General features: G+C 35.0%; 1 protein-coding gene across 10 annotated transcripts in view; it reads right to left on the reverse strand.

Moving 5' to 3' along the window:
* Positions 1-817: 817 nt before the first annotated feature.
* KLHL24 (kelch like family member 24) overlaps positions 818-20,991 on the reverse strand; it is a 40,378-nt gene continuing 20,204 nt past the window's right edge. For 9 of the 10 annotated variants that reach the window (XM_082394051.1, XM_082394045.1, XM_082394049.1 and 6 more), the window contains 5 exons: positions 17,335-17,519; positions 15,914-16,032; positions 12,377-12,565; positions 11,098-11,286; positions 818-5,934 (listed from right to left, as the gene is read on the reverse strand). In XM_082394051.1, the coding sequence (XP_082250177.1) occupies positions 5,734-5,934; positions 11,098-11,286; positions 12,377-12,565; positions 15,914-16,032; positions 17,335-17,519 (883 nt within the window). In that variant the 3' untranslated portion in view covers positions 818-5,733. The remainder of the gene's footprint in view (positions 5,935-11,097; positions 11,287-12,376; positions 12,566-15,913; positions 16,033-17,334; positions 17,520-20,991) is intronic. The other variant, XM_082394054.1, reaches the window with a different exon arrangement.

Here is a 20,991-nt window from a genome sequence, read left to right on the forward strand (position 1 = left end):
CCATTATCCAACAAGCCTGTAAAGTGAGTATTATGACTGCACTTCCTAGAATAAGGAAAGTATGGCTCAGAGAGCTTAAATGGCTTTATGGCAGAGCACAGGTTGGAATCAGATCCGATGAAGCCTATCCACTTTCCAGGTGTGGCTACAGGGGAATTAAGTGAAATGAAAACAGCTCTAACATTTATTATTTAAGACACACCCTAACTTGCCATTTTATTTTGATGGTACAATATAAAAACTAAGTATAACAAGCTAAGCATTACTTGTGCTTCTGTAACATATCTTTTCAAGATTTTACTTTTGCTAATGTAAAATCAGACATTGCCTTTGCAGTAAACAAGGTGCCCTCTTTGACACCTGCAATAAAATTTCTTAAGTTCTTTACTCTTGATATTACTATAAGGATATTTTTGAGAGCCAAATCAAAAGAACACTACAGTGCAAATGTTATGGATCACTTTCATAATTAAAAATTAAAATCATAATAAAAAAAATTCTGCATAGTAACACTTCCATGTGGTTCACACTAAAAAATTGATTATATGCATATTTATATATAATTACACACAATTCTACAGGAGTATGCAGTGAAGTTGCCTTTTTACTTGTCCCTAAGCCACCATTTCCTCATACACACCAATGTTTTTAGGTTTTTGTTTAGCCTTCTAGTTACTTTGTGAACACACTAGTAAATACGTATATTAACTTGTAATTTCCCCCACTCCTTTTTCAAACAACCACTTGAATATATTTAAGGTAAGACAAAACAACGAGTTTTTGGTAAATAAAATTTAATACAACCATAGTCAAGTAATAATGGTTAAAAGACATTTTTTATTAGATACAACTTTTTAAAAATTAAAGACAACTATGCACAAAATATATTTAAACAAGACATATAAGTATTAGTGTGCTGCAACTAAATTGAAAACAAAGAAATACAAAGCTTTTTTTTTTTTTTTTCCCCCCACTGTTGAAGACTCTGGAGCATCTGAAAGCAAAAGACACTTGGCTGCCACAGGTCTGTACAAGCTGTAAAGCACATTATGCTTTTGTTCAACTCTATAATTGTGTTGTCTTAGATAGCTCCAGAAACTCTCAGCAAGGTTTAAATTAAGAAACCCTGGGGAGGGGTGTTGGGGAAGGAAAGACTAAGAACTTTTTCAGGAAAGATAAATGAAAGAGCCTGCAGAGGAAAAAACAAAACAAACAAACAAAAAAAAACGGTACATAAGAATGAAACAAAAATAAGTAGATTTACTTTTTTGACTTTAGATGCAGATATTGCAAATGATGTTTACAAGGGTTTAATCGACGTAAGATATATTTCTCTTAATATCTTAAAAAGCACCTTGGCATCAAACAAAAGTCCCCCAATATAATTAAACTCCAAACACCCAACAACCTTTCTTAACATTTTCTTTCTGCCAAGCAACCACAAGGCTGGTGCTCATTAAAAAAATTCAAGAAGGGAAATTTACTCTACAGGAAACAAGTATGAAACTTATCTAAGGTAAGCTTTATTTAGATTGAAAAAAAAGTTGAAATAGCACTAGAGAACTTAAGGCACATAAGTTCAGATGCAGTTATTTTGAAAACATTAAAACAAATTCTTTTCTTTGGGACAATATATAAAATAAATAACTACTGGTATTCACAACATTTTTTAATGATGATCTTTAGCACTACAAAAATTTAATATCTAAGGCAATCACACAAATGTAAAACATTCATAAAAAACATTTTTAAAAAGTCTGAAGTATGTTGAAACTGTCTCTGGAATTATCAATTCACACTCCTGGCTCAAGCGGTTTCTGATGACTAGCATTAGATGTGACAGTAAGTATAGCTAGCTAGTCAAACCTACTGCCTTAAAGGCCAACCAAATTGCCCCATTCTGGTTTCTTGGTATGGTGAATTTATTTAACTAAAAGGAATAATGGGGTGAGGTTATGTAAACCTGGTTTTCAATATAATGCACAAGAAATTCTAAGAAAGGCCAAAATTATGTTGAGGTTAACTGGTGTCTTGAGTTTAGGAAAATAAAGGCAGTCCACAGGAAGCCTTTAAGAGACGTCGTTATCTTATCACTTGGCACCACATAAACAGCAATCTCTTCTCTTTGAAAATAGTCTGGAGTAGAAGATGTCTTTTCCACATATAAATCTCAAGAAACAAAAGGCACACACTGACGATTCAACCCTCTCTTTTCATGTATGGGTTCTCACAGCATTTCTTTTTTAAAAATCTATTGCCATATCCAGACAACAGGAAAAAAAAAACAAAACGCACCTGGTTTGTACACTGACAAAAGTAGTATAATTGAACCTTTGTCTTTTCCTGAGTTTCATTTCAAAAAGGGTATGACAGTAGAGATACATAAACAATTCATATTCACTAAGAGAAAATGTTATCAGTCCACAAAACATTTTCATCTTTCTAAATATAAAAAAATGAATGTTTAACCACCGCCATGTGTGAAGCCCCTTTACCAAACTGAATTTACTCTAGAATCATGAACTGAAAGTTACTTAGATATGGCACTTTAAACACTCCAATTAGGCAAAAATGACAAGTTAATACCCTCCCTGAGTATTTACATCATTTTTTTCTTAACACCTGGTTTAAATGGAGTAAATACCTATATTTCAGTCATCTAGGGAAAAAAAAGGTTACTGAAGATACAATAGGCTACCATTTCATACCTGTGCAGTAAAGTCAGTGGGAAGATTAGAGTAGAAAAGGAAGAAGGCCTTTTTGTTGTAAAAATTAGACCACTTTATAGCTCACTCACATATAGGAACACATGAAAAATGATTAAAAGTTCATGGAGAAAAAACTGTACATTTCTGTTGACCCACAAAAAATACTTTTGAATTCCTTCCCCACTGAGGTATATCAATGGCTAGGTTTAGCAAACTTGTTTCTCCCATCAATTTGTTTTCTTATCTTGTAAAACTGTATGCATTACATAGATTCTGACTGTATATGAGTCATCATACTAATATTCATCATGTACTTTCATATGTAACAAAGTATTCTAGAAATGCCCAAATTAAAAAAATATACTTCTGGAATTGAATAAGGTCAACTAATTTAACAAGGTCAACTAATTTTTACTTTATTTGCCTTTTTCTGATCATCAGAAACCGATAAAACTCTTGATGTCTGTATGTATGTGTGTAGATGAGCATACCATCTATCTACATATATACACACATGCATTGAAAATATACATACATACTAACCCAAAGGCTTATACGAGCATCACCCACCAAAAGAAAATCTGTCAACTATGTGATGACAGTATGAATATAATCTGACACCATTCTGGTCGATAAATCCCTTTTGATATACTAATTATACCCTAAAATTCTTTATTACTTTATCAATGCTAACATCATTATTTATCAAAAATCAGTAAAGGAAGATAAATAATTAAAGAAAATTAAAGTATCAGTTGGGTAACTTTAAAAATTGTTACTTTAATTTCATAGGATTCGAGCTAAGTTCTTGGTGGCCTACTTAATTTATGTAGTTTTAAATTATGTAGAGAAAAAAATTAAACAATATTGGCATGAGGTCCATGTTTAAACAAATTCTGTTTTATAGGATTTCATTTCAAATTTACTACAACAGACACCTGAACATTAAAAATAAATGTATAACAAAATACAAGTAAATAGTTAATACTTTTATAATAGACAAAAGTACTAAAATACAGGTTATGTTGAGAAAGTCTTCTTTGTGTGAAGTGTCTATGGATGGGCATGATCTTACAAATACACATGAAAATAACAAGTATTATTTGTATAATTCTCAACATTTACAAAACACTTTTCTCATATACCCCAAACAATTTCTGAACTACATAGGTTCCATTATCTACAAAAGGTATGATGCAGAAGTAGAAGTTTACTCTAAAATTAAAACAAGTATCCCAATTGTATCTACTATTGTCTTTCAACTAAAATGGTAGAAAACTGGTTTCTGAATTGCTTTGATAATTATCACAAAAAGGTATACATCATTTCAAATTATGATCTGAAAAATAAAAATTCCTTAAAGATTTGTTAAGTTTTTTAGAGTTTTCCTCAGAATTCAGATTCCAGCTAGGCATTAAAAGTTGATGCTGTATAGGGTTATTTGAAATCTTTGCATCATTCTAAAATGAGAAAGAAAGAGTAGTTTATCAATGTTAGGTTTTTGATTACTACCTTGGTTTTAACAGAAATCTGGTGACACTATAATCACATATTTGCATCGTTTCTCCTATGGCAAGGAGTATATAATTATGATGTGAGACAACAATAGTGCCTGGGGAAGTGGAAATACAGCAGGCTACCTGAACATCCCTAAAATGTTTTAAATTATATCTGTCCAACCAGGAATATCAATAATCACTTACGCTCTAGTTCCTGCCATTCCATTTGCCTTAGAAAAAGTTTTACACTCTTCTCTGAAAACCAGTAAGCTTTATTAACTGGAGTTGAAACATCTAGACAAAGGCAATTTGATGTAGAGAAGCTTAAGAATATTGATCAATATTTTACACAATGGGTACCAAATGAAAGATTTATCTTAGAAGACTGCAACTACTGCTGTTAGTTTCTTCAAATAGCTAATTTTAAAAGAAATATGGACCCACTGAGACAGGTGGTCCCTGCTTTATCCTTTAAGGGCAGCTTAACAGTAGAGACTCCCAGGATTTTTAGCTGTTCACAAGAAAGTAGGATAACCAGGAAGACGTCCTCACCCAAAGCACCATAGTAATGAGGTCAAACCCTACTGGGCTAAGGAGAAAATCTGTCCCTGTTTTTCACAAGATAATATTGCAAAGTGGATTTCAACTCTTCTGCCATGTTCAAGAAAAGGCGCATCCCTTAGAGGATTTAGAGATGATATATAAATACTTTCGAGAGCCACAGTGGGTCATTTTCCCTTCAACGGTCTTAGATGATTTTTTCTTAGGAACTAACATGTAATTTTAATCTCCATTTTAGGGGCACTTGCTTTTGTATCTCCTCCCCCCAAAATACCTTTAATATAAGAAAATAATTCTAAGAATGAAGTCATAATAACTCAGTATTTTATGATACTCAGATTGTTGTCACTACATTTTTATCAATTACAGAAAAAAACCCACAATAAAATTAATCAATTTGGATGTATTTTTTAGTGACAAAGATTTTTAAAACTGGTTTTTCCACCTTAGAATGATTCTAAGTATTCTAAGCATTATATGAGTCAAACTAAATGAAAACTTGCCATGCAGTTTTATATATATATGTGTGTGTGTGTATGTATGTATGTATATATATACATACATACATACACACACACACATATATGTGACAAAATAAGGAATATACAGTCTTGCAGATAAACATACATAAATGAAGAGACCATTCACAAATTCCTAAAAGGTATGCAGGCACACATTATTTCCTACTCCACGTAGGTTTCTTACAAATACTCACAAAGGTACACTCTCAAAGCCCAAGCAAAGACCACTATTACCTTCAACAACAACAAATTTTTTTTTCCCAATTACAGAAAAGGCTTTATTACAGTTTGAAAGATTGATATTTTGGGGAGAAAGGCACGACAATTATTATTTTTACTTTTCTGTGCATATTGCAAAAAGGAGATATGTCAAGTTCCCACTCTGGAGTTTTTAAAACCTCTCATCTTGGATTGCTGTGGCTTCTTGGGTGAGGTATCCTGGTTTTAGAGCTTAAAGCATTTCTCATTGTATCTATGAATAGTCACACATCCATGATAGGACACTGGCCTGGGCATTGCAGCTACCCCTGTGATGATACTCGTTGCAGGATCATAACAGAGAATAGTATCTGTGGCTTCTCCATTTTCCCGTCTTCCACCCAGGATATATATTTTACCATTACATACAGACATACCACAGTTTTCCTGTTCAACCAAATTAAAAAAAAAAAATTAACTGTTGACGGTAAGGGATTTGGTAGCAAACTGAAAAGTAAAATAAGACATGCTTTAACACAGTCAAAAAAGGAGACATGAAATAATAAGCTCCCTTTTGCCCAACTCCTGCTCTATGTGTGAATACTAGGTAAATTTGCATGGGTGAAGGGAGTGTTGATAGAATATATGTCACTAATTGGGGTCAAGATATGGATGGTGAAGTGGGGGTGGTGGACTGAGAGAAGGGTTTTAGTTAACTTAATGGTAGTTGAACAAAAACATCCTTGAAGAGTTGCTTCTCCTATTACAGGAAGGTCCTTCATTATAGAAAGTGGCTATTACATGATCAAGGGGTAGGAACATTATTCATTATATGGGATTACCCACAAGTTGAATGAATGAATGAGAGTTATAACCAAATTAAAGAAGCACTGTTATTAGGGGCCTTGGATGGGGCACAGAAACTCCCCAGATAACATTTTATAGTTAACTTTCCATGCAATGAGACTCTTAGCTAAATTTTACTCTTCTCTGTCAATAATACAATTACTATATAAAACAAATACTCTTGGCAAGGATAAGAGTGATTCTTCAAAGAAAGAAACTACACTAAAATTGTCTCACTATTGCATGAATCTGGTTATGCTGCAGGTCAATTATTCTTCCATTTAAATTTCACTTTAATTCAGAAAGTTATTGCATATTATTATCCTGTTTCCACATAACCAACAATGAGATGGGTTCTACCAGTGAGTACAATAAACATTTTTACTTGATCAGATTTGTTATACATAAATTTCACTCTTGTAGAAAAAATTAAATCTTGGCGGATTTCTATAATAGAGGATAGTATCTTTGGGTCTAGAAGAATTAGTGAGTATTTTAAATGCCTACATTAGAGTTTATATACACCCATACTGACTTGGGGCCCATTATCATCAGTGAATGACAAACTTTTATGTAGAATACCACCCATGAACTGTACCAATTATGTGCCAGACTATAACATTTTCCATCCAAAGCACAATGAGCTCTTTCTATAAATTCTGAAACTTCTGAACACAATAAAAAACAACATCCTTAGTTTTCAAGTACAAGCTGGCTTGCACTACTGAACTTTACAGTCACTTTGATGATGATTCTTAAACTATATTATTATAGGATCTTGTTATTAACATCATTTCATAAATAGTGCTCAGAATTAAATGAAGCAAGCAACCTTCAGAACAGATATTCATTCATATCAGGAAATTACTTGCATAGTTTATATTTCACTCTATGAGAGTCTCAAGAGTAATAGCAGCTAGTAAGAAAAATAATTCATTAATACATGAAGTTTTAATGTTATTTTTCATGACTTAAATGAAACACAATCTTAATATTGTAAAATATACCCCTCTCCTTAATTATTATTTTTTATAATGCTTAATGCTTAAATGTTAAAATGCCAACAATAAAGAAAAAGAATCCGATTTCTTTTCAATTATTATTCTAAACTTTAACGACATTTTAAATACCTAGTCCGCTGAAGAAGGGTAAAAAAAAAATCTTCATCGGTCAGTAAAAAAAAAATATGTTCCTGATGAAAGTTAAAAAGCAAAATATGTTTAAAATAGCAAGTTGTGGAATTTAGGAATTATGCGAAGTCAAAAGGCATGGAAATGGCGAGATAAAAACAGAGAAAAAGGCTGGGTCCATTAGGACTGGAAAAAAAAGAGCTCATTTTTTCAGTTCTTTTTTTGTCATTCAACATTCTAAGCATTTAAAAAACCCACAACCTTTGACTCAAATAGCTGTCTGTCATGAAATTACAGTTGATTTATCGTTTTTCATTTGATTAGTATTAAAAGGGTAGGCAGGGGCTTCCCTGGTGGCGCAGTGGTTGAGAGTCTGCCTGCCAATGCAGGGGACACGGGTTCGAGCCCTGGTCTGGGAAGATCCCACATGCCGCGGAGCAACTAGGCCCGTGAGCCACAATTACTGAGCCTGCGCGTCTGGAGCCTGTGCTCCGCAACAAGAGAGGCCGCGATAGTGAGAGGCCCGCGCACCGCGATGAAGAGTGGCCCCGTCTTGCCGCAACTGGAGAAAGCCCTCGCACAGAAGCGAAGACCCAACACAGCCATAAATAAATAAATAAATAAACCCAAAGTTTAAAAAAAAAAAAAAAAAAAAAAAAGGGTAGGCAGGACTTCCCTGGTGGCGCAGTGGTTAAGAATCCGCCTGCCAATGCAGGGGACACGGGTTCAAGCCCCGGTCCGGGAAGATCCCACGTACCGGGGAGCAACTAAGCCCGTGCGCCACAACTACTGAGCCTGTGCTCTAGAGCCTGTGAGCCACAACTACTGAGCCCGCATGCCACAACTACTGAAGCCCGCGTGCCTAGAGCCTGTGCTCTGCAACAGGAGAAGCCACCACAATGAGAAGCCCGCACACCGCAACGAAGACTGGTCCCTGCTCTCTGCAACTAGAGAAAGCCCGAGTACAGCAATGAAGACCCAATGCAGCCAAAAAAAAATAGAGAAGGTAGAAAAGGCATTAAAGGCTAAGAGGACAACATGAATCAAGGCAAGAACACATACTATCTGGATAGCAAACGCAAGCAACAGATACTTAATGTAATTTGGGTAAAGGTGAAGAAAGTGAAGCTGAAAAGGCAAGCAGAGGTCAGACAACAGAAGACCTAGAATGAAGTGGGAAAACTTTTAGATTTTATTCAGTACATTTCCAGAGAAGAGACATAATTAGATTTGCTGGAAAATAACTGGTGGTAAAATGGGTTAGAAAAGCAAGACATTAGAGAAAGGAACACTACTTAGAAAATACTGTTTTAGTTTAGGTAAGAACTGATGAGAACCTGAACAAAAGCAGGAACCACAGGAATGGAAAAGAATAGGAGAAACTCCTGAGGATACAGAACTGATATGATGGATTGATTCAATTTAAGAGAAAGCAAGAAAAAATTTAAAAATTAAGTTTCTAGGTGTGAAATAATAGAAAATACATATTGGCCTCTGCCCCCAGTTCCTGACACAGAGCTCCTAAATCCCTTGCAATTTTCCTGGTTGATGGGAGTGTCTTTTGTTCTAAGGAGGGACTGCTGCTGGGCTCCTAGATGGGGGTTGGTCACCAGAGAAACCAAGCCATAATTAGAAGCTTAAGTTTCACCCCACCCTCCCTTCTCTGGAGAGGGGAGCAGGGCTGGAAACTGAATTATAACTGATCATGTCTACATGATAAAGCCTCCATAAAAATCCCCAAAGTATAGGATTTGGAGAGCTTCTAAGTTGGTAAACACATGCATGTCCCAGGAGGGTGGTGCACCTCAAATCCATGAGGACAGAAGGTTCTCTGCTTAGGACCCTTCCAGACCTGACCTTAGGTACTTCTTTATCTGGCTGTTCATCTATGTCCTTTGTAATATACTTTATCGTATAACAAACCTGTAAACATAAGTGTTTTCCTGAGCAAATTACTGAACCCAAGGAGGGGGCTGTGGAAGCCTTGATTTATAGCTGATTTGTCAGAAGTACTGGTGAAAACCTGAGACTTGTGACTGGCATGTGAAGTGGTGGCAGTCTTGTGGGGCTGAGTCCTTAACCTGTGGAACCTGAAGCAAATTTCAGGTCATGTCAAAACTGAATTGAATTTTAAGACACCAGCTGAAGACAGAGATTGGTTGGTGTGGGAATAAACCCACATATCTGGTGTCAGAAGTGTTGTCAGGGTGAAAGAGTTTTTCCATTCACTAGGTTGTTTGGAAACAGAAAAAGTAAACTTGGGGAAGAAGGTGAATTCTGTTTTAAGTCTGAAGTCTTGGAACGCCATGGAAAACATCAAATAGGCAGTCGGAAATTTGAGTCTGGAGCACAGGAGAGAGGCTTTAATGGAGAATAAGATTTGAAGTCATCAGTACTGAGCAGTAAATGTGATCACTCAGGAACGGAGTATAAACTGGAAAAAGGGCAGGGAAAAGAGGCTCAAGGAATACCCATATTTAAGGGGTAGGTAGAAAAAACCAAGAGAACATGAATGAGACTCAGGAGATTATTAGTAATGACCTTTGGGAGTACAATATCTCTAGAGTGGTATAGGTAGAGCCAGATTTCCAGCATCAGAGCCATCAAGCATTTTGACGGTGGAAGGAAAGAGGGTAGAGCCATGAAACAAAAGGCCAAGGGAAGGCCTTGATGGGGCAGGGGTAGAGGCTGTACAAGGGTACAAGTGCAGTGTGGATGAAAGAGACCCAAGTGCAGCCATTTTCTTTATAACAAAAACAACAAATTACCTAGTTTCTAACTGCAGAAGGAAAGAAACCAGTTTGAGAGAATTTCTTCTCTTCTGAAATGTGCTAGAGAGAGGGATAAGAACTGGAGTAGGAGTCTCAAAAAGGTCAAGGGGAAAAAAACCCAACAGCCCAAGAGCAATACCTACTTTACCATGGGATGGTAAAAAGTAAGTTATTTCAGGGCAGGAAGTCCAAAAGGGAGGGGATACCTGTATGTGTATGGCTGATTCATTCTGTTGTGCAGTGGAGGCTAACACAACATTGTAAACCAACCATACTCCAATAAAAATTAATTTAAAAATTAAAAACAAAAGTAAGTTATTTCAATAAATTCCCTGGAAGGAGTTGAAAACAAGAATACCATATGCTTTATGTAGAGTATAAACAATTTTTGAGGGACTTCCCTGGTGGCTCAGTGGTTAAGAAACCGTCTGCCAATGCAGGGGACATGGGTTTGAGCCCTGGTCCAGGAAGATCGCACATGACGCAGAGCAACTAAGCCCGTGTGCCACAACTACTAAGCCTGCACTCTAGAGCCCGCGAGACACGACTACTAAAGCCTGCGCGCCTAGAGCCCGTGCTCCACAACAAGAGAAGCCACCGCAATGAGAAGCCCGCGCACTGCAACGAAGAGTACCCCCGCTCTCCGCACTAGAGAAAGCCCGTGGGCAGCAACGAAGACCCGACGCAGACAAAAATAAATAAATAAATAAATTTATTTATTTAAAAAAAAAATTTTTTTTTTTTTGGAAATAATCTGAGCATACATGAAACACATAAATAGTGAAGTTACTGTATATTCATACTGGTCCTGTACTTGGTCTCTCCTACATTGATTTTTCTTTTGGATTGTTTTATGTTATTACCTGTCGGCTGAATGTATTCTGTACATGCATCCAGTAATCTTCAACTGGATCATAACAGTATATTGCCTTGGTCAGTCCACCAGCAACATATATCAGGTTGTTTAAGGATACGGCTGTTATACACCTCTTGGCAATTGGGATAGCTGCACGAAGTAGCCAAGAATTGGTTTCTGGATCATAAGATTGAACCTAATAATATATAGAAGTACTTAATTAAAATTTCTCAACAAAAATGCCAATTTACGTAATAAAAAGTCTGCCAATATACAGAAACATGATTAAAAATAAAATCCCATTAATTCACAGAATTAAGGGAGGTTGGCTTGAGAGTAAAATATCTCAATTATGAAATTCTCAAAAGAAATAACAAATTTATTACTATCAAGCAGAATAGAGTAACAAACAAACACAGACCGTTTCCAAGATGAATGGCTAGCAGGTTTGCTTTTTTTTCCATTAAAATTAACAGTCTTAGATTTTAACAAAATTCTGTTATATAGGATAAGTATGCCTCAATTTGAATATAATTTCTTTACATGTTTAGGGAGTCCTTTCTTCAGAAGAACACCAGTGAACCTCAATTCAGTATACTTTGAATTATCACAAATTCTGAATTAATGAATTCTAAGTATATAACATTTGACATTATATTAAAATTTAATTTAGAAAAAGAATTTATTGATTGACAAAGTTCAGTAAACTATTGCTAAATGAATTAGGCATTAGACACTTGTTTGCAGAATAAACAGGGTATTTTCTCAGATGTCAGGATGGCACCTGTTCTTTTATCTCAGGAATTCAATGAACTGCAGCAGCTTTGAGCCATCCTATATTTACATTAGAGAGGTTTTCTTTTCTTTTCTTTGTTCTAAAGAATATTTTCAAAGTATGCAGAAAATGACCCAGTTGGAAGCAGTATAGTGTCTTACCCTTTGCTAATTCACCTCCCAATTGTTTTATGTGAATAATTTTTTGATTTTGTAAACTATACCAGTAAAAAGTTTTAAAATGGTTTATAGTATAACGCTGAGATCACTCTCATCTCAAAAAGACTGGATCACACTTTTAACAGAAAATTGTTGGATATATTATGATCTCACTTTAGCAACTTGAAACTCAATGTTTTCCTCCCAAAGTATAAAATACCAGACAATTTTTAAAAGCCCCCTCACACTAAGGGACCGAACTACCTACTTGATAGGCCTTCCATATTTCTCTTCTTGTGTATATCATTGGTAATTTCTATTAAAAAAAAAAAAAAAGAGAGAGCATGGCTTACCTTATCAGAACAAGTATTATCATCAGGTCCTCCACCAATCACAAACAATTTGCCTATACAGCTAGTCACGGCAGGAGAACTCACTGCTTCCTTAAGGGGGGCAACTTCAGTCCATCGATTTGAAAAGGAATCATAACATTCTACGCTGCTAAGTCTGTTTTGCCCATCATAGCCTCCAACAACATATACCTATACGTAAAATACATGGAGAAATCTTAATTATCAAAAGTTTGAATTTTTAACTAGTTGGCTAAAGAATTAAGGGATCTCTCCCCTTTAAAAGCCCTTGGTAACTGTAATTGCAATATATTTAGCTCAGTTTCTGAGCTAAAAAAATTATCATTTTCTCACCACCACCAAGGAGCCTTTTTAGACATTTTTTTCATAGTAGCCCCCTCCAATGAAATTTTTAATACCACAGATATATTGCATATCTGTTTATATATTGTATCTGTGCTTTATACACAAAACAGTATGATTTTTTTCACCAGCCCAAGAACCAACCTTCATCCCCTTAGGAGCAATACTGCTTGCATTGAGAGTTACAGGATTTAGCATAAATGCTCATACTCATGGATGGTGAAAATATTTGAGTATTATAAAGTAATAAAAGCTATGAAACTAAAGTATTAAGTACGGATTACTAGACTGTGAGATCTTTGAAGGCAGGGCCTATCTTATACTTTAATTTAGTCCCTGCAGTACCTAGAAAAGTACCTGATATATTATGAACTCTAGAATGTGTATTTCAAAGGGCTTTCATGTACATTTTCTTTTCACAAATATGAGGAAGGTAGGGCAGATGAACTAATCAACAAGCCATTAATTAAGTCAGTTACATGCAGAATAATCCATTAAGCATCACAAGATATACAAGAAGCTTTTAACCTACCTATAGAAGCTCTCCTAAAAAAAAAAAAAAAGCTCTCCTGTTTAACATCTATAATTCTTTTAATGAACAGTCATCATCAACTCTTTTCTGCATCCATATCTAATTAACTATTAAGTTCTACCAATCGTTCTTTCACAGCATCTCTCACATCTGTCCCTTCCCTGCCACCATCCTCGGGGTCCATATCATTTCATACCTCTCAATCTCCTGGTCTCCACTCTTGTACTCTCTAAACCACAGATTAATCTTCCTAAAACACCTCATCAACTCCTTTTACTAGTTTAACAATGAATGCCTAAGGGTCAAGGCCAAACTTTATACATTGTCATTCAAGTGTGTCCACAAATCTATCTTTCTGTACTCTTCCAAATTTCCTAAGCAGCCAATGCTATTTCAATCTTGCATTTCTCACATTATGTTAAAATTATCTGTTGGTGGGTTTGTTCTCCCAACACCACGCAGCCCAGAGAGGTTAAATAACTTATTCAAGGTCATGCAGCTAGAAGGGGTATGGAAACTGTGGCACAATGTAGTACTTAAAGGTACAGGCTTTGAAATCAGGAGAGGTAGGTCCGTATTGAGCTCTGCCACTGCAAGTAAGACCTTGCTTGGGCAGCTTACCTATCCTCTCTGAGACTCCATCTTAATTTCCTCAATTTAAAAATGTAGACAATAATAGTACCTATCACATAATATAATTTTGAAGATTAAACTTTATTACTATTCCCCTACATGCATAAACTAAAAATATATGCTGTGAGCCTTAAGATAAAAGGCCTCTAGATTAGGAAAATCTGAGCTTTTGCCCCTGCTTTATCACTTTCTGTGCAACCTTGGGCAAATGACTCGATCTCTCTGGATTCAGTTTCTTTGTAAACTAAAGAAGTTACATTAAATATTCTCTCTAAGATGCCTTCTTGCTCTAAGAGTCTATATTCCAAATCATCCTAGGTTTCCTTAACAGAGTGCATTCACAACTTTAAATAACTTTCTATGTTTGAATTCAGCCTATATTGTAATTTTTGGGATAACTGTTTTCCATGAATTGAGTACTTGCTGTATAAAGTAGGAAGGATTCCTTTTATTTCTTGATTTAGTGCTTCCAAGTTTTGGGCACCTTCAAGTCAAATATACTAATATTTGTCAAATAAATTTGTGTTCATCAATCCATATATGATATTTGAGACATCAATCTTTTTCATATGCCTCTGTATGTTCAGACTAAATAATAATGTTTTTAGTCAGACCTCATCTCTTTTCAACCCCTTAATTATTTTAGCTGCCCCTTTCCAGTAATATTTTGTTATCCTTGAGGTATAGCTACCAAAACTGTATATAATATAGTAAGTACTAACAAACCAGTGGTTTTAGAAAATACTCTATTAGTATTTTATTTCCATTACATCTAGCTCAAAGTCCTCATTATTTCACTGGTCTTATAGACAGCAGCAACACACTAGATCAATACCCTTAGGAATTAACTTTCAAACTGCGCTTTGAGAAGCTTTGAGAAGCTCTAGTATTCTATAGTATAGAGATTTCAAGATGCTTCTGTGGGGAGATAGGGGGAGGGAATGAGAACTGATGGGTGGCTGAGTAGGAAGGGTTCCTGGCATTATCTCTGTTCCAACTAGAGCAGTTCTGCTTTCTCACTGGTGGCTCTAAAATGTCTTCAAGAGAGGGCTTAAGAGGCAGCAATCTTTTTAGAAGAGAGTACTAGGGGACCAGACAAAAATATACGTGCAATATATTCAATATCTTATGATAACCTATAATGGAATATAAGCTGCAAACAAACAAACAACACCCCTAAAACATGAATCACTAGGCTGTACACTTGAACACAATATTGTAAATCATCTATACTTCAAAAAAAAATGTGCGAGCAAGTATGCTGCTTTTATTTAGATCGCTCATTAATTTGAAGTGGCTTTGGAGGAGCTGATAGAGACAGAGGCAGGGAAGGGCTAAAGAGTCCAAGTTAGCCCTTGATACACAGCTGTATTTTTATCTGCTTTATGTAATAGCTTTTTATATTAGATTTAACTTCAAAAAAGTTACTAGTCTACTAGTGATTCAAAAATCACTAGTCTACAAGTGATTCTCAAGTTCCTAAGGACAGTGAATGGTCCAGAATCAAATTATATGTTTTTCATATTTATTAGCTGCAGCCAATAATAAGTTTGCTTTAAAATATGTTGGTGAGTTTATCTTAACACTTATTTGTTTTGTCCCTACTTGTACAAATAAAAAAGATAAAATAGTATTACTCTACATAAATATATCTTGGCCTGAATGCCAAAGTCAGTAAAAGGAAAAAGAATGCTTGGATTAGACATTGGCCTGTTTTCGTACTTGATGTAACTCCTTTATTTTCCAATGCTTCTCAGTCATTTAGACTGCATTGGTGCCTGAGAAGAGAAATGTGCTGCACTGCTACAAATTCCTAGTTGGGAGAACAAAATATCCATTCAAAAGTACAGTGTCCAATTGTTTATATCTTCAGTTTATGTATTGAGGTTAGAAATGGAAGGAAACACAATCTGAGTCCAAAATACCCAGAGGGTGAGTAAAATCAAGGATTCATCTGTGGTATTTATTCTGGAAATGTAACAGCAATAATAATGAAAAGTGGTTTCTCTTACTTTACCGAGGAGGACAGCCATTTTGTGACGCCATCTGCCTTTATTTAGAGAAGCGACTCTGATCCAAATATTTAGCTGTGAGTTATAAATCCAGACGTCACGGCCATTGATTCTTCCACCTTTGAATGCAAAACAATGTGCACACACTAACATGTATATCACCAAGGGATCTTTGCCAAAGGCATAGATAATGAAAACACTGAGTTATTCACCCAGTCCGAGAATTTGAGGATTCAGTTCAATAAATGAAACAAGGACCCTCTTAAAACTTAAAATGGAAATGGTTCTACAGAGCAGATTTAACTTTGTCAGTTGTTATCCTGAGAAATAATAACTATATGCCCCAAATAATAAAATGTAGAGTATGAACTTACCAAATGCGTAAGACTGTTCATTTAAGAGTCAGACAACAGAAGCACCCGGACAAAAGAATTATTCTAGAAAGATTTTTAAAAATCACCAGTTTTTTAGCTATCCCAGGAAAATTAGAATGGACATTTCCCTAGTAGGGCATACCTTACAGAGATATTTCCCAACCGATCCCCTATAGCCCAATAAAAATAAAAACAAATTCACGAGTCAAAAAAAAAAAAAAAATCACCAGTTTTTAAAAAAGTGTACCATTGTACAAAATAAAGTATGCGTTGTTATATTGTTCAACATGTAGTAATATAGTAACCTGCAAAGGTGGTAAAATTATTTAACTAACAAATTAATTAACAAACTTAATTAAACTTCAGATTATAGATCCTGTAGTTATACTTTGTATATAAGTCTGTCACTTTATTGTCTGTTTGATTTTAGAGGTAACATATCACATATTATAATAAAAGTTCAAGTTAAGAATTTTAAGGAAAATCCTATTTCATAAACTTTGGGGAGAATTTCAGAAAACATGGGTGGATTAGAGATGATTAACTGAGTACTTTTCATTTTGCATACTTTACTGTGTTCCTTAAAACAAAGTAAACAGGTAAAAGTTTAAAAAATTGTACCATATTCTATATGCATTTGAGAGCATTTAAAATATGATAAGGCCTATCGTTTAGTGCAGGGAACATAGTCAATATCCCGTGATAAACCAAAATGGAAAAGAATATGAAAAAGAATTTATATATGATAACTGAATCACTTTGTTATACAATAGATATTAACACAACATTGTAAATCAATAAAATAAATTTTAAAAATATGATATAGTTGAAGGCATTTTCTGGAGAATCTTTTGTAAATCATTCTGCATCATCTTGTGCCTGTCTTTAAGAGCAAAAAGTCATTTTCAGTTTTATTTGTTGTATAATATGATCTGCCTAAAGCGGGCATATCTACTTTCACTGTTTTCTTTTGAGACACTGTTATGGTTTAAAACGGCCAAGCTGTGATTAAATTAAAAGTAGCTACTGTAATAATTCTTTATTTACCTGAAACAAGAATGTCATTCCTTAGAGCACAGACCGCATACTCTGATTTGGTAAATTCTGGAAGCTTAGCCAAAGACTTCCACTCTCCTGTCACAGGATCATAGCACTCAGTGTATGGAAGATTAAATCCTCCAACTCGTTCACAGCCTCCAACGACAACTATCACCTCAGAATAGCCAGTTGACCTAAAATAATTATTATAAGAATGCAAAAATAATAAATTAAAATACCCTCAAGATTGTTTAAAACCCTAAAAGCATACCATTGTCATAAAGAAAGTATAACACTATATAAAGTATATTGTTAAGTTTATTCTCTCAGTATATGCCAACTAATACAGCCTGCTAATTACTTACTTTGAGAACATTTACAAGGGATTTAGTGATATCATCTTTCCACAGAAAATTTCTATGGGTATTTTTTTTCTATGAGTTTTACCTTAAAAGTTATAAAATGGTCCAAAGATCCTACCTAATTCAATTGGAACCCTGGTAATATCAAGGATGACTTTCAAACGCAGTCTTGCAGCAATTCAGATATGCATAACCACACAAGGTAAGATAATGCACTCTTTCTAAGTGTAGGAAAATGGAGCTTTTTCATCAGATTGTTAGTTCTAAAAAAACAAATTCACAGTACAATCTAAGTACCCTTTAGAGAAGTATATGTACTTGTTCAGACACTATTTTTAAAAATAAACTTTTTTTTTGGCTGTGCCTCATGGCTTGCGGGATCTTAGTTTCCTGGCGAGGGATTGAACCTGGGCCCTAGGCAGTGAAAGCGCAGAGTCCTAACCACTGGACCGCCAGGGAATTCCCTAAAAGTAATTTTTCTAAAGTTAAGTAAATTAAGGTAATCCAATTCAAAGTGTTGGGTGGTCACTAAAGATGTTAACAGAGTTTATAACAAAGAATTATAAAGGAAAAAAGCAAGATGAAAAACTGTACAGAAGGTCTGATCAATACTATGTAAATAATGTGTCTGGAGAGAGCACACCAAAGTGCTAATGATGGTTTTCTCTGGAGTGGTTTCCTCCTTTATATCAACACAAATTTTCAAAACAATAATGAGCATGGGCTACTTTTAGAGTGGAAAAGACAACTTTTAAGAGCACTAAGGGAGGGCTTCCCTGGTGGCGCAGTGGTTGAGAATCTGCCTGCCAATGCAGGGGACGCGGGTTCGAGCCCTGGTCTGGGAAGATCCCACATGCCGCGGAGCGACTGGGCCCGTGAGCCACAACTACTGAGCCTGCGCGTCTGGAGCCTGTGCTCCCCAACAAGAGAGGCCGCGATAGTGAGAGTCCCCGCGCGCCGCGATGAAGAGTGGCCCCCGCTCGCCGCAACTAGAGAAAGCCCTCGAACAGAAACGAAGACCCAACACAGCAAAAATAAACAAATAAATAAATTTATAAAAAAAAAAAAAAGCACTAAGGGAATCCAAAGTTCACGTTAATTACTGGCTTCTTTTACTTTGTAGTTTAAAAAGATACTGACAGGAAAAACTAAAAGCTTATCCAAGCCTTTTCTTTTTGTCCATAAGACTCATGGAAATGAAAAAGTCTTGTAATTGCATTTTATGACTGCTATGATATTAAGTCTCACAGAGAAAAATGCTAACAATGCGTCTTCTCTTACTTAAATGTGGAGGGAAAAAAGACAACATCAGAACACTTATTTGTAGTTTTAGAGTGATGTTTTACAATTACACTAGAAAAAAACAAAGTAAAGCAACATTGGTATGTCCCTTTAACAGAGCTGCTATATTCTAGCTACAGTTACTCACAGCTATTTCAACTAACAGTCATTCACCTAGTCCATGCAAGGCATACATTTTCCATTGTAAAACCAGAAATATATATTGTAGAAAAGAATTTTGCTCACAGATGCAATAAAAATTACTTTTAGGAACCCAGCAAATTCTATTACCCTAACCTAGAATATAGTAAAATATTATCAGAAGGACTCAAATACTATCAATAATATTTGCTATTTTCCAAATAATTCCCAAATGAAAATATTAAAAGTAAATAGTGGATAGCACCAGACACTTAGTAGAATAACTATTGACTAATTTATCCTTCTTTCCATGGAAGTATTATTTCCTAAAATCTTACTTAAAATACTGCTAAGACAAACCCACGTGATACTCCTCAAAGTCTTATTTACTGATTGAGCAAAACAAAAATTGCTAAATACTGTCACTGGGGTTCAGTCACTCCTAATAGTTTTAATACAAAATCAAGTTAATTATTACATAGAATTTTGACAGAATTTTGTTTTATACTTTCCTTATAGCATTTTACTTGTTTTATACTTTCCCTTTGCTTGAACTTGCTTGCTTTTTCAAGACTTCTTAGCCCAGTAAACATATATTGTCTGTTTTGTACCTTGGAACAAGAAGAGAAAACAGCACAAAAAGCTAATGGCTAAAACATTTAGTCTCACTAAATAAGGGATTATTTTTGTGTCTATGTGTAATTATCTGAAAGGATCAGCAAACTAGTAGTTTTGCCTGACTGAAGGTCTTATTTGCAACCAAATGGCATTTAACTTAACTAGAGGCAAGTCTGGTGTTCTCATTAGAGACTGTTAACTCAATAAAATAGTTATTTTTATTTCTTGAGCTCAGAAAAATACTTATCTCAGGCAGGAAGATGATTGCCTTAAAGGAAATGAGTTGCTGCAGCTGATAACGGTGACTAGAATAAAAAAGCGGCCAAGATGATAGTACAGGATGAATAAAATTCTGGATACCCATGCAATCTATTTTTTAGAGTGAATGTTACTTTAGTAACCCTTTAAAATGAAAATTCTGATTTTCTGCTGTGACAAACTAACAAATATTTGCTGCTTTAGTATTACGTCTCACCATTTGTTCCTAGGAAAGTGTGACAAGCAAATTATCTTTTTTCTACATTGATAAATATTTTTTAAAAAGTCATCACACTCTTTTATCATAAACTTGAGAAAAGATCAAATTAAAAGATCACATTCTTTGATTTATGTGAAAGATAAAATAATTATAAATCCACAGAATATTCTAAACCAAATCAGTAAAATGGATAGTAATTACCAGGTTCAGTTAAAAATCTCAAAAGGCGAAATAAAGGACTTGCTGGCTGAAATAACAGACCTACTTATTATCAATGCAAACATGCCAGAGACAGATGAACTGCCAAACTAACTTTCATCAACAAAAAGGGGTCAAAAGGTGATCCTGGCTAATAAGAAAAATAACAATATATTTAAAAAACTCAAAAGGAAATGTTTCCATATAGTGGGAAGTTGGAAGGGAGAAGGGGGAGGTGTTAGTGACATAGTCTATTTACCATTCCAAGACTCAAAAATACCTGAAAACCAAGCCATCACACCAAAAAATGAACTTAAATAGAGATATGATACTTTAAGCCATAAAGAAAGCTAATGGCTCTCTAGTCTGCAGGATATGACAGTTACTAAACTTAATATATTAACTATATATTAAAAGAGGGGATTGGTCCGCCCTAGAAGCAATAAGTAAATGAATGAACAAATGAATGAAAGAGTAAATAATAATCACAGAGGCAAACATTTTCTGTGCCCATTCAAGTTACTGTCTAAAGGAAAAGAGAAACCTTAGCTAAGCTAACTAGAACATTACTGGGTTTTTGGTAAGAAT

The sequence above is a fragment of the Balaenoptera borealis genome (assembly GCF_965194805.1).
Source record: "Balaenoptera borealis genome assembly, chromosome: 5".
In the NCBI taxonomy this organism is placed as follows: domain Eukaryota; kingdom Metazoa; phylum Chordata; class Mammalia; order Artiodactyla; family Balaenopteridae; genus Balaenoptera; species Balaenoptera borealis.